At 63.2% G+C, this 12,976-nt stretch overlaps 1 protein-coding gene across 3 annotated transcripts in view; it reads right to left on the reverse strand.

Annotated features, from left to right (window-relative positions):
• Positions 1-136: 136 nt before the first annotated feature.
• The window catches only part of SLC12A5 (solute carrier family 12 member 5), a 31,889-nt gene continuing 19,049 nt past the window's right edge, over positions 137-12,976 (reverse strand). For 2 of the 3 annotated variants that reach the window (XM_027745886.2, XM_027745884.2), the window contains exons 10-26: positions 12,048-12,146; positions 11,837-11,894; positions 11,010-11,184; positions 10,068-10,186; positions 9,662-9,760; positions 9,448-9,567; positions 9,188-9,292; positions 8,932-9,100; positions 7,806-8,001; positions 7,558-7,727; positions 7,327-7,458; positions 6,980-7,087; positions 6,711-6,833; positions 6,444-6,631; positions 6,068-6,082; positions 5,380-5,513; positions 137-4,886 (exon numbers count right to left, since the gene is read on the reverse strand). In XM_027745886.2, coding sequence (XP_027601687.1) covers positions 4,795-4,886; positions 5,380-5,513; positions 6,068-6,082; positions 6,444-6,631; positions 6,711-6,833; positions 6,980-7,087; positions 7,327-7,458; positions 7,558-7,727; positions 7,806-8,001; positions 8,932-9,100; positions 9,188-9,292; positions 9,448-9,567; positions 9,662-9,760; positions 10,068-10,186; positions 11,010-11,184; positions 11,837-11,894; positions 12,048-12,146 — 2,102 coding nt within the window. In that variant the 3' untranslated portion in view covers positions 137-4,794. The remainder of the gene's footprint in view (positions 4,887-5,379; positions 5,514-6,067; positions 6,083-6,443; positions 6,632-6,710; positions 6,834-6,979; positions 7,088-7,326; positions 7,459-7,557; positions 7,728-7,805; positions 8,002-8,931; positions 9,101-9,187; positions 9,293-9,447; positions 9,568-9,661; positions 9,761-10,067; positions 10,187-11,009; positions 11,185-11,836; positions 11,895-12,047; positions 12,147-12,976) is intronic. The other variant, XM_027745885.2, reaches the window with a different exon arrangement.

The raw sequence follows: 12,976 nt of genomic DNA on the forward strand, positions 1-12,976 counted from the left end.
GAGGGGCTGTTCCTCTCCTTGTGGTGTGCTTCCTCTGCAATCTGCTACTCCCTGTCAGGGTTTGCTCCGTGTTATGGCAATGGTGCAAAATAGCTGTGGAGACCTGGAAGCAAGTGAAAAGTCCCCGTGCAAGTAGTGAAGGGTGTAATAAAATCATTTATTGCATTTTGTGCAGACAGGAGTCTAGAAAAATGAATACAGGTAAAGCAGTAAAGCAGTAACAGGGAGCATTCAACAGCCGAGGAGCCACTCCTCCATGGACACCTGCACAGAGAACACGGGGTCTGCACCGAGGCGGCCTAATGCACAACACTGAAACACGCACAGAAATTAAATGCAAGCCTAATACTTCTTTTTTTGGTTTGCAACCTGTTTTATTTACAAGGTTTTAAACTTAATTGCATTGCTCTGCACACAGATTCTCTAAAACACAAAGCATTCTAGGTCACTACATGTCTATTGAAATATTGCACTCGAATAAAAGTCACTTGAATGGACGGAGAACATCTAGCTACAGTGATTAAAAGAGTATTGAATGAACCGACTTCGTGATAACATTCATAACAAATATATTGCACATGTAGCACAGAAAGTGTTGTAACCAGCAAATCTCAGACCTTTCGGTCTTTCTGCTAGTTTTTAGTCCTGCTACACAGAGGAGGGTCTTGACTCTTCTAGTGCAACTCTTGCCTTTGTGCGGTCTCTTGTCCTTCCTCTCGTCCAGCCACGGACCAGCACCCGCCCAGGCTGGATGCTGCCTGTGCTTCCCATCCCTGCTGCCCTGTGGCTCGCTGCCAGTGCTGCGTGGTGGCCACAGCGACCTGAGCTGCCACTGCCACTCGTGGGGGCCAGGGCTGTTGGCACCCCCGCAGCAGGGACCGGAGCACACGCCACCAGCGCTGTGCACTGGCCCAACGCTCCCCGCCTGCTGCGGCCACGCTCCAGCCCACCCTCCCGCGGGTCGTGCTGATCAGTGCTGCTCCCAGCAGCAGCCTGCCTGTGAAACAAACTGGGGGGTCAAGACCTTCCTGTCTGGAACAAAAACCGGACCGTGTCTGCGCATGTGCCAAGGAGGAACTTGCATGTCTACCAGAGGAGGACACTGTCTTCACCACGGTGGAGCGGCAGAAGGGTGCTCCATGGGGAAACTGAACACTCACAGAGGCCAAACGTGCAGGGCTGGGTTTGTAAACTAACATGCAGTGCTGTCTGCTAAAACTGGCCCTCTCCAGCCGACGGCGAGGGGACGCGCTGTGGAAACCAGCTCCTGTCTTGCCACAGCCAAACTGCCTGGCAGGGGTGTGGGGGCAACCCTGGCTCTGTCCAGAGCTGTGCCCCTGCTCTTGCTGGAGGATGGGGAAGGGGGAACACCTTTTTTCAGCAGTAGTGATGGAAAGGGCTGGCCTTCCTTCTCCCTGGCGGAGCCAGGACCATGGCTCTGCTGTCAGAGTGGAAGTGGCACTGAGGGGAATGGGATCCACTGACGATGCTGGGGGGATGGAGCAAACCTCTCAGCAGAGAAGCGTGCCCTGGCTGCTCTCACGTCACTCCCAGCTGCCCTGTACCTGTAGCCGATGGAAGAGCCCCTCACGTGCTGCTGGGAGGGTGGGTGCTGTCTGCGTGTAACCTGCCTCTGCCCTCGGCACTGACCTGCTGGGGCAGGAGGGGACCGGGCTCGCTGCCTCAGGCCCAGCAGGGCAGCAGCCAAGCTGCAATTAGAGGGCGACTGCAGGGAGCGTGGTGGCATCTTGTGAAGAGGCAGAGCAGCTGGCAAGCATTCGAGGCCCAACACCACGCGAACACATGAGCTGTGTGGGCAGCTGTGCCTCCCCCGCTGCTGTGCCTCCCCCGCTGCTGCTGAGCTGCCTCAAATAATTTTGGGAGGCTGCAAACAGCACGTGAGCCTGTGTGTGGTGGTGTAGGGCCAGCTCCAAGGGGTAGAGCAGCTAGACACTGGCAAAGTCCTGGTTCCCATGGGCTGCCCTTCCTGAAACTAAAGGAACTTTTCACTTGCAGACTCCTGACTGCTCTTCCCACAGCTGAGGCGGCGGCAGGACCGGAGAGTGCTGCCCTGTGCATCTGCACCGTTTGTCAGCCCCGAGCTCCTGTGCTGAAACCAGATCTTAGCTCAACCTGACAGTCCCACTGTAAACACTGAGCTCCCCATGCCCATGGGAGTGGCTTCCACAGCAGCATCTGTGACACAGACCTGCAGCCATGCAGGCAGCCGAGCTACCCTGGCAGAAAGTCTGGCTGTGGCTGGGACTGCTGCTGGAGACAAGGGAGGCACTTTGGGAGTGATGGAAATGTAGGAGCAAGGTATGAGCAGGCACAGATGTGCAGCTGGGGCTTGGTTTTGGTCTAGGAGTGTGTCCAAGTAGTATCTTAGAGAGAAAAAAAAAAAAAACAACATCAAAAAACCCACTGCTTTTTATCCAAGCATCCCCAAATAGCTTTGGCCTGGACCTGGAGGAGTAGAGGAGCTCTGCAGAGGGAGCGGGGGCTGGAGTGTCCGGTGCAGAGAGTGTTTCCTGCTCTCAGGGAGACAGGAGCCAAGGTTGGCAGGGGGGACGGGTGGGCAGGGGGCTGGGACCAGTCAGGGCTGCCCGTGCCAGGCAGGAGGCAGCTGCTGCCTGGACAGACACCCGCGGGGATGCTGCTGCAGCACCCGCTCCCTCCGCACCTGCTGCAGTGCAGGGCAGCACTGGGGAGCTGGCTGGGGGGGCTGAGGGGGCAAGTGCTTCAGCGTGGGGGCTCGGCTCTGCCCGAGGACGAAGCGCTGCCTCAGGGGCCAGGCTGGCACAAAGCTGCCAGCGCTGCCGGGAGAGGGCAACTCTTAGCAGGCTGCACTTTGAGTGGAAGCTCAAATCTGCTGTGAAACAAGTTCAGAAAAGTCTGTGACTTCTTTTCCCTGAAAACTCTTAAGAAGCTAAATTGAGAAGAGAATGAACCTGCGACCTGGCCCTTTCCCAGGAGCTGCTGGTGGCTGGGGAAGGCTGCAGCCTCCACCACTGCTCTGGAGCACTCGGTGCAACGGATGGGCTCCTGGTTTGTGCAGGAGCAGCCCGGCTCAGCTCCCTGTCCCTGCGGCCTGGTGCTAGCAGAGCCCTGCATCTCTCAGAATAGATATAGATCTCTATATATAGACTTCATCTGGTTCTATTAACATAAATATGATCACTTTAAAAATACACGTACTGTATTATGTACACTATGTACATGGGGCTGGGGCGGGCGCCGGCGGCACCCTGCTGCCCTCGCACCGCTTCCTGCGTGGTTCCTGGAACCATTCACATTTGCTAAAAGCGCCTCAGTTTCTCTGCTGTGAGAGATGCTGGGAGGGAACGGCGACGGGGGCGACCCTGCAGCTGCTGCCAAAGATAAGAGGTGTTTGATCTTCCCCAGTGGGCCCTCCTGCCCGCGTACAGGGGCTGACGGCTGCGGCGTGGCCGGTGCCAGGGCTGCCCTGGCCGGCAGGGTGAGGGGGTGCCAAGATGCTGGGGGGCGGTGGGACCCCTACAGCCCCCACCTCGCTGCGGTGTCTGGTTGGCCAGACCAGCAAACAGCCTTTGCATATGTTAAAAATACACACAGATCCGGACAGTCCTACAGCCCCCGGCAGCATCTGCGTCTGCCAGGGGCCGTGGCCGGGTTAGCAGCGAAGCCCTGGGGAGCAGCAGGGAGCGCAGCGGGGCACGGGGGGACCCGGACACGCATGCAGGTGCTGGGGCCAACCAGGCTGGCTGTGCTGGGCCCTGAGAGCCCCCAGTGCAGGGAGGCAGCGGAGCAGGGTGGGGATGCTCCTGTGCCAGGCCAAGACCAGGCGCTGGTGCCTCGAGGGTCCACAGCACCCACGTGGCTCCAGCCGCTGGAGAGTGGCCCCGGCTCACGCTGCACATGGCAGGGCCTCTGCACAGCTCCCAACACCGCAGCTCCACACCCCGACTGCTGCGCAAGCACCTGGAGAGCATCAGGGCGGAGAGAGCCTGGAGTCAGCAGCGGGGGTACAGGGCACACCCCACAGCCACCCCAGGCTGGGGCCCTGCTGTGGCAGCATTGCTGTGCTCCAGCACCTGACTCCTCGCAGCCAACCCCCCCACCCTCTGCCCCCTCCAAACCATCATCTTGCATCTCCACAAGCTCAGCCCACGGCCTCCGGAGACGGCTGTGCCGAGGCAGCGGCGAGGTGGGGCTGTCCGGGCCCATGACGGTGAGGGGCAGCGGGGGGACAGTGCTGTGGGAGGCAGCCCCAGGAGCTGCTGGACGTGGGAAGAGGAGCGTCCGGCAAGGAGAGCGTGGTGGTGGCCTCTGTCTTCTCCCAGCACCTCGCAGGGAGGCACAGCACAGGCAGCGGGCACAGGGCACACTCCAGCTGAGCTCCGTGCAGGGGTAGCAGCACGGTGGGGCCGAGGTCCGTCTCGGCACAGCCGCCCTCCTGCCCGGCCAGGGGCTGTGGCGGCAGTGCTGGGGCTGGTGGCGGGGCTGGCCCTGCCGGGGCGGGCGGTGGCGGCAGCGCCGGGCTCTGGTGCTCAGTCCGCGGTTCACTGTATATATTTATATATAAACAAGGACAGCAGTGCTGTGGTGTTGCAATGAGGAACAGCTGCTCTGGTGCTGGATGCTCCCGGAAGATCTGGTGCTGCAGTTCGAATGGAGAGATCAGGGGCACGGCCAAAGCCAGGTGAAGGTTCTGCGCACCGGCTGCCATCCGGCCTTCCCTCCTCCCCTCCGGGAGCACGGTGCAAAGGGGTGGCGGGGCTCTCAGTGTGCAGACAAACCTCTCTCGTGCGTCTTTCAGGAGTAGATGGTGATGACCTCCCGGCCCCCACCACGCACCAGGAGCACTCGGTCCAGATGCTCCGTCAGCACCTCCAGGAACTCCATGTCTGCATGGCCATCAAGGAAGAAGAACTCCACATTGGAGCATGGGGACAGCCCTGCTCCATCCCCGCCCGGCCCCTGCCCTGCAGCACCGACACCCCCACACCAGAGGCAGGAGCTGGTGGGGTCACTCCTGATCCAAGGGGCCAGGGGAGCCCACCTGTGCTGGTGCCACACAGTGGGGACGGTGGCTGAGCCAGCAGACAGCTGAGCCCTGCAGATCTCTGTCAGGCCCGTGATGTGCCATTGCACTCATGCGTGCAGGTGCAATGTCATGTGGCCCCATCACCCATCACGGTGCTGCCAGAGGGGCAGGATGGTGCCAACACCACCTGTTGGACCCAGCCAGGGGCTGGATCGGTGGGGGGATCCTGGCTCAGGCACTAGACCTGTGTGTCTCAGCACTTGTCTGCAAAACCCACCACCTTTGGGGGAGTCACGGACCCCAGCTCCTCCTGCAGAGAGGGGTCTTGGTGCCTGGTCCCATAGGAAGGATACAGTTCTCATCCCCTTTCCGATTACGGGGTGGTCCTGGCATGTTCAGCAGGACCAGCTTGGCGTCCTGGGACTTCTTCACAATCACCTCATTGAGCTTCACAGCCGTGTGCATCCTCCTCACGTTGGACTGGTTCCTGTGGGTGACAGCACGTGTGGGCACGGGACAGGCAGAGCCAGCCTCCATCCCCACACTGGGCCTGAGGGGCCACAGGGCAGGCTGGCCTCCTGCCCCAGAGGGGTCCAAGCTGGGCTGTGGCACAAGCTTGGGGTGCAGCAAGCTTTGCTGGGCACGGTGCTGGCTACTCTGAGCCCTCATCAGTGGCCATGAGCCGCAGGGCCAACACACGGTGCCCACGGGCAGCAGCACACCATGGCTGCTCGGGGCCAAGCCGTGTGGGAGCGAGCAGGAGCAGACAGTGTGAGTGTCACCGTGAGTGCCTGAGCTCCAGCTCACAGGAGCTGCCGGCACCGTAACAGGGCAGACGGGGAGGGCGCGGCGCGGGCAGCGCGCGGTGCACGGGGCTGGCAGCCACGGCCCCCGCGTGCCGCCCGGGTGAGCCGTCTGGCACGGCAGATGTCACGGCTCACTGAACCGCCCTCCTGCACGGGGGCAGCCCCGATGGCTCCCCATCCTGAGCACGTCCCAGCCCCCCCCCCGGCCCCGGCACCCAGCCAAACCCAGACTTACAGGTTCTCCCACTCCCTGCCAGGAGCACGATGGGGCCAGGAGACAGAAAGAAAGAGAGAGAGAGAGAGAAAGAACGAGAGAGAGAGAGAGAGAGAGAAAAGAGGTGAGTGCCAGGTGTGCACCCCAAGTCCCTGCAGCACATGCAGCCCAGGCATTCCATCCCTCTGTGTCACCTGCACAGTGACCCCTCACCACCTCCCCCCCAGCCCCTCTGCAGGGATGCACTCAGGGCACCCGGGCTGCCCAACCTCTCCTCAGGGCAAGGACTGAGTTAGTGCTGCCATGGCCCTGCCTGCACCCATCTGGCTGAGGCAGGCAGGGACAACCAGGGGGACAGGGCATGGGTGGGATGGAGTGGCAGCATGGGAGGCCGTACGGCTTCATGTTGAAGAAGTCCTTGATGCCCTCAGGGCTGACAGGGCTCTTGCTCTTGTTCTTCTCGGCAACGGACTTCTCCTTTGTCCAGGTGAGATGCACCTTCTCGGGGGCTGCCTCTACCTCATCACCAGGGGACTGCGAGCTGCTGGAGAAGGTGGTGGCATTCTTGTCATGGATGAGCTGGACCTGCAGAAAGGAGAGGGGGATGATGGGCAGGGACTGGGGCAAGCTGCCTGCCTGACTCTGTCTCAGTGCAGCCCCTCACCTCCTCCTCCGGCTTCTCCTCGCCATCGCCAGCCTGCTCCTCAGGGACGTTCAGGCGCAGGCGGGTGTTGGCCGGGTTCTTGCGCCGGATGGAGCCACGGGACTCATCCGTGATGCTCTGGATCTGTGGAGGACAGGATCAGCCAGGGGAGTGGGGCAGAAGAAGGCTTGGCTGGGCAGCCTACAGCCCCACTGCCTGGCAGGGCAGCTCAGTCAGCAGTACAGCCACCACAGGGGTCTCAGCCCACCCAGCCTGTCCTGCAGCCTCACCTCCCGCTCACGCTCATTCTTGGTGAGGTGCATTTGCTTGAGGATCTGGGAACGTTGCTCCATCACCAGTGTCTTCTCATAGGTGTAGGCAGAGATGTCACTCTCATGCTGTGGGGGGAACAGGAGAAATGTGGGGCAGGGTGAGCTGCACTGACTGCTCCCAGCACAGCCCAGCATGTCCCTGTGGTGCTGTGCCCTCCCACGGTTCTGTGTCCCACTGTGGAGTTGCATGTTCCCACGGTGTGTGTGTGTGTCCCTTAGTGCCATATCCCCCCATGGCAGGGTCTGTTTGGCTCTCCCATGCACAGCATCCCTGACTGCAGCACACACCCTATGCCAGCACTCACCATCTCCACCACCTCCACCTCTGCGGTGATGCGCAGGTGGTACAGGAACGTGGTGAGGTCCTTCTTCATCTGGATGCTGTTGTCATCCATCTGTGCCACCGTGAAGATGCGCATCTTGCACTTACGCCAGACCTGTGAGGGAGGGAAGAGTCATGGGCACGGCTTGACTGGGACAGCACCGGCCCCAGCCCCTGCCCCAGTCCCTGCCCTGCTCTGCAGGGCCCAGCCTACCTTGTGCTGCCGTAGGAGGAAGGGCAGCAGCATCAGCATCCCCCCATCATGGACAATCCACCAGACATCAATGTGGCCCTCTGAGAACCGCTCCTGGTTGCCCGGGAACATGGCAACATTCTTGGCCACCAGCAAGGCCAGGTGCCCAGCCGTGGTCTCTCGCACCAGCTCTGGGAGGGGAAGGGCCACGTCAGCCAGGGCGGTTCGGAGCCCCCCAGCCCATCAGCGCTTCCCTCCGCGGTGCCTACCGATGAAATTCCTCCAGGTCTGGTGGTCCTCCTTCTGGCGCCAGCTGCGGGGCCAGCCCACCAGCACCGTGTTGTGCTGCAGGCCCCCCAGACCACTGGACTGGATGAGGTGGGACATGCCATCCCGCAGGTTGGAGGAGATCACCACCTGGCAAAAGCCCTTCACCTTCTCCGCTTCCATCAGGCGCCGGATGGACTGTGAGGGAGAGGGAAGTCAGAGACCTCAGGAATGGGCACAGGCCGCAGGCACAGCAGCCACCAGCACCAGCAGTGGCACCCTGGCCAGGTGGGGGGGTGTGGGGTACAGGGTGCAGATTGTAGGGGTACAGGGCACAGAGTGTGGGGTGCAGGGCGCAGACCGTGAGGTATAGGGTGCAGATTGTAGGGTGCAGAGTGCAGGCTGTGGGGTGTGGGGTGCAGGCTGTGGGGTGCAGGTCCCCACAGGGTGCCCAGGTCTCCGTGCCCCATGGCAGGTCGGTGGTTCCAGGCCAGGGGGGTGATGCCCAGTGGTGCACGGAGCTGGCACACGGCTCTGTGCCGTGCAGAGCTGAGGGTGTCCCTGTGCCAGGGCTCTGACGGGCGGTGGAGCAGCAATTAGAGTTATTTACTCAGAGAAATTATAACATGTCTGCATGGGAGAGAAACTGTTTGCTTCCGAGGGCTTAATCTCATTAATGTGCCGCCCGGCGGGTGTGGGGGGTGGGGAGGGCTCTCGCTCTGGCAGGGAAACGCTCCCGTCTCCCACCCTGCCTGGCACCAGGACCACAGAGACCATGGGGACAGTTGAGGATGCGGGGTCTGCTCAGCCCAGCAGCACAGCAGACCCTGGCCAGGCACCATGCCGTGCTGTGCCAAGCCCTGCAGCAGCTGGCCAAGACTGGGACCAGTGTCTGGCTGGTGCCAGCGTCTCTGGTTTCTTGGTGGGAGAGAGAGGTCTGGAGATCCCTGCAGTGCTCCGAGCATTAGTGAAGCATTGAGTCTCCAGGCCCTGCCCAGTGCTGCTCCAAGGCCATCTGGGCCATCTGGGGCCACCAGTCCTGGTCACGGGGCAGGAACGACCCTGGGCACCTGGGGACCATGGGCACCTGCTGCTGGCAGTGCCCGTCCTGTTGCAGGCAGCTCTCACCTCCTCCGCCCTCTGTGCCTGTGGGTGGTTGTCCAGGAAGGTCCCCTCCAGCACAGAGGCCACAATGGTGAGGCCCTTCCCAGCCTTGAGCTGCGATGTGAAGGACAGGAGCTGCGGGTGCACCACGTTCTGCTCCTGATCCCCGCGGACCAGGACCAGCAGCTGTGGCCTGGAAGGAGAGCCCTGCGGTCAGTGTCCGCTCCCAGCCAGTCCCTGCTCCAGCACCCCCAGATCGCCATCCCCTGCCCAGCCTCACCTCCAGTTCTTGGTGTGCGGGGGCCCTTCCTCCAGCCGCAGCAGGGCATAGCGGGCCGCGCTCAGGGACAGCCCCCGGATCCCATCGCCCCACTCCTTCTCCGCCCTGTGGGAACCAGCAGCATGTAAGGGATGGTCACAGCTCCAGCCACAGAGAACCACCCTGGCACCGTGGAGCATCCCAGGACGAGCAGCCCAAGGGAGCTGAGCAGCCCACGCCGAGGGGCTGTCCGGAGTCTGTGGCGCCGTGGCCACCCTTACCCGCGGTACTCGATGTATTTGTAGATGAGGCCGGCGATCAGCATGGCCACCAGCGCGTAGTACCAGGAGCAGATGAACATCAGTGCCAGGCAGAGGCTCATGCCCAGGAAGGACAGGGTCCTGCAGGGGGCACAGCACTGTCAGGGTGCCATGGGGTTCCCGGTCCAGGGTGTCCTGGGAGGTCCCTGTCCCACCTCATCCCGACCCAGCTCACCAGTGGTAGTAGCGGAAGCGGGGCCGCCAGTTGGGCGTCCGCAGCAGCGTCTGCACAGCACACGCCAGGTTGACGAACATGTAGCACATGAGGAAGAACCTGCAGGAGAGAGATGGGGCTGAGCGGGTGCACTGTGAGGGACTGGAGTCGCAGTTGGGCCCTCGGCACTTCCCAGTCCCAGGGTGGTCAATGCCAGAGCAGGCCCCGCTGATGGACAGGGGAGCAGGGCTGCGGAGCAGGCAGTCCCCAATGCTGGCCAAGAAGGGGACCCTGGAGTCCCTGCAGGACCCCCTTCTTCCTGGACTGGGGCCAAGGCAGCAGGTGTGTCCCCCCACCCTGAGGAGCAGAGACCCGCACGCAACACCCGCTGCTTGAGAAGGTGCGGGTGGGACAGTACGCTGCCTACATGGAGAGGATGGGAGCCACCTCGTCCAGGGAGGCGATCAGGATCCCGATCTCGCAGATGCAGGCCGTTAGCAGCAGGGCCCATGTCGGCTCCCCGTTGGCTTTGCCGTGGCCGAAGACCTGGAAGCAGGGGGAGAAGGCCGTGTCAGGGCGCTGCGGCACCCTGCAGCCCTGGGCATGGGTCCTCAGCATGATGCTGAACCCTTCCATACACCCAGCCCTGGCAGGAGCAGGGACTGGGAGCACTGGGTGCCATGAACTGGCACACGTCCCAAGCTGGATCGTGCCAGGGCAGCAGTCCCAGTGCTGGCAGGACTGACTCCTGCTGACAGTACAGCCCCGTTCCCAGTCTGCGTGGTCCTCCCCACACCCAGCACAGCCCCTGTCCCCCTGGGACCCCCACCAGGGATGAACCTCAGCTCAGCCACAGCCAGAGCAGAGTCGGGCACCCCATGTCTGGGCTGGACACTCTGCCAGGGGAGAGCGGCCCCTCCTGTGGCTGTGGGGATGCGGGGGGGGCCGGGGGCGCGTGTCCGGATGCATTAGAGGGTGCAGGCGGCGCGAGCGAGAGCTCAGGCTGGGGCTGGCAGGGCGAAGGAGGGAGGATAAAATTAGCCCGCTCTTCCCTGGGGGGAGCTGTCGGGTTGGATTTGGAGAGATGAGGTTGTGGGAACGCGTCTTCAGAGAGCAGATAAAATATGAAGCGGCACGGCAGCGTGGGGGAGGGGATCCTGACCTTTCCCGGCACTCTCCTCCCACTGACACGGCAGCCGGAGCCACCACGGCCGCCCACCGACGCGCCGGTGCCAGCGGGACGAGGGCAGGGCAGTGGGGCTGCTCCGGCAGCCAAGGTAGTGGGTGGCCACTGGTCCCTCATGCTAGTGGGAGCCACGGCCACGGCGGGCGCTCAGGGTGGGCAGCACTGGACCTGGGGGACACCTACCCTGAGGAAGGGCACGATCCCATCCCTGGAGATGGCTTGCAGGAGGCGGGGGGCTCCCGTGAGGCTCTGCAGCCCAGCCCCACAGGTGGAGAAGAAGGAGCCGATGACAATGACCCACGGGGACGGCCATGCCAGGGTGCCAACCACCAGGTTCCCGTTGACAGCCTCACCAAACCTGCGGGGCACCAGCATCACCTGTGGCTCTGTCCCGTGACTGGGCCCTGAAAGCACCAGCACCACAGCAGCACAACCCAGCCCCCCGCAATGACACCACCTTGAGAGGATGTGACAGGACTCAGGAAGGGCCCACCCCCCATGAGGGGCAAGCAAGGGAGCGGGGTCTGAAGTCACCGGGGGCCTGCCCCCATCCCTGCAAGGGATAAGGGGAGGTGTGGAACAGGACTCCCTGTCCCTTTGCCAGAGGAGGCTGATGACGCTGCATGCAGTTGGATCATGTTTGTGTTGGTGCTGGCGACCCAGAAGTGTCACCTGCAGCGTGAGGCGAGCGGGGCTGCCCCAGATAGGCAGGAGCACGAGCACGGGCAGCCCTGGCTGTTGACAAACAAGCGGCTGCCTGCAGCCCCAGAGCAGGAGGAATGCAGCAAAATGTGGGGGGGCAGGGCACACACAAGCCCCCAGAGCCTATTACAAGATCGAGTCCCAGCTCGAGACACCCACAAACCCTCCAGTGCCACTGCGTCTGCCCAGTGTGCCCTAGTTGCAGCCTCCCCCACACTCCCACCTGCCCCCAGGGCTGCCCCTGCCCCAGCCCGTTCCTGGGGGCTGCCAGCCTCCCCTCATGCCCCCCATGGCCCCGGGACACTCACTTGTCACGCAGGACGACCCCCTCAATGCACGCTCCGAAGAGGACAACGGAGCTGATATCTGCCAGGTGGTCAAGGAGAGCCAGGAAAGTGTGGAGTCCTGCCTGCCTGCCTGCCCACCTGCCCAGTGTGGCACCGAGACCCCGCCCCAGCCCCGCAGAGCCAGCCCACCCACCCTCAGCCCCACAGCCCAGCCTCAAGCCCTGAAGGATACAGACGGCAGAGGTGGTGGCGATGGCCAGGATGGTGCCCGTGGGGATGGACTTCTGGGCATCCCGCAGGTCTCCAGAGCGGTTGGAGCCAGCCATGATGCCTGAGGAAAGAGGAGACGGTGACAGGGGGAGCAGAGCTACAGCCCACAGCCATCTCAGACGGCAGCATGGCTCATGCCAAGCACTGCATGAGCCCTGGGCACATCAGGGCACGGCTCGGTGTGTGCCAGGCTGGAGAGCGGGCACGGCGGGCAGCAGAGAAGGCGCTGCTGTGGCTTGGGGCCCCCAGCGTGCTACTCTGATCCCCCCAGCACTTCCTCGCCCCACCCCAAACCACAGTCTGAGGCCACTCAAGGATTAGGCTCAAAAGCTCTCAAGTGCCTTGTCTCATCAGCCCTTAATTAGCTCAAGCAGGGACGGTGACTGCAGCAGGGGCACGGACAGCGTCCAGCCCCGACGCTGCCCTGGGAGGGCAGGAGGTCACGCCGGGACACGGCCGGACACGGGTCTGGCACGGCCCGAGGGATGACCCGTGCTCCGGCCACAGCAGGAGGCAGGGCAGGACCCCACAGCCCGCGACACCGGGGACACGTGCTCCGCAGAAACCGGGACCTGCCGGTGACTGGGCAGCGGGAGGGCAGGCAGCGGAGGCTGAGAGGCAGCCGGGGACCCCGCAGCGCCGGACCCTCCAGCGCCCGCCACGCCCGGGGCACCCCGGCGTGGTCCCGCCGGCTCTGGCCCCAGGGGAGCTCCAGAGGGGCCCCGGCGGCTGCGCCCCGCTCGGCTCCCCTGCGGGACTGGGACGGTGGGGCTCCTCCGCCCCCGGGGAGCTAAAAATACCGGAGCGGCGGGACGTCAGCGCGGCACCGTCAGATCTGGAGCGCGGGCGGTGCGTGGGAGGCGGTGGCGGCCCCACCCGCCCCCGCGACGC

Source organism: Pipra filicauda, unplaced genomic scaffold (assembly GCF_003945595.2).
Source record: "Pipra filicauda isolate LSUMZ 115617 unplaced genomic scaffold, ASM394559v2 scaffold474_size475410_pilon, whole genome shotgun sequence".
NCBI classification, from domain to species: Eukaryota; Metazoa; Chordata; class Aves; order Passeriformes; family Pipridae; genus Pipra; species Pipra filicauda.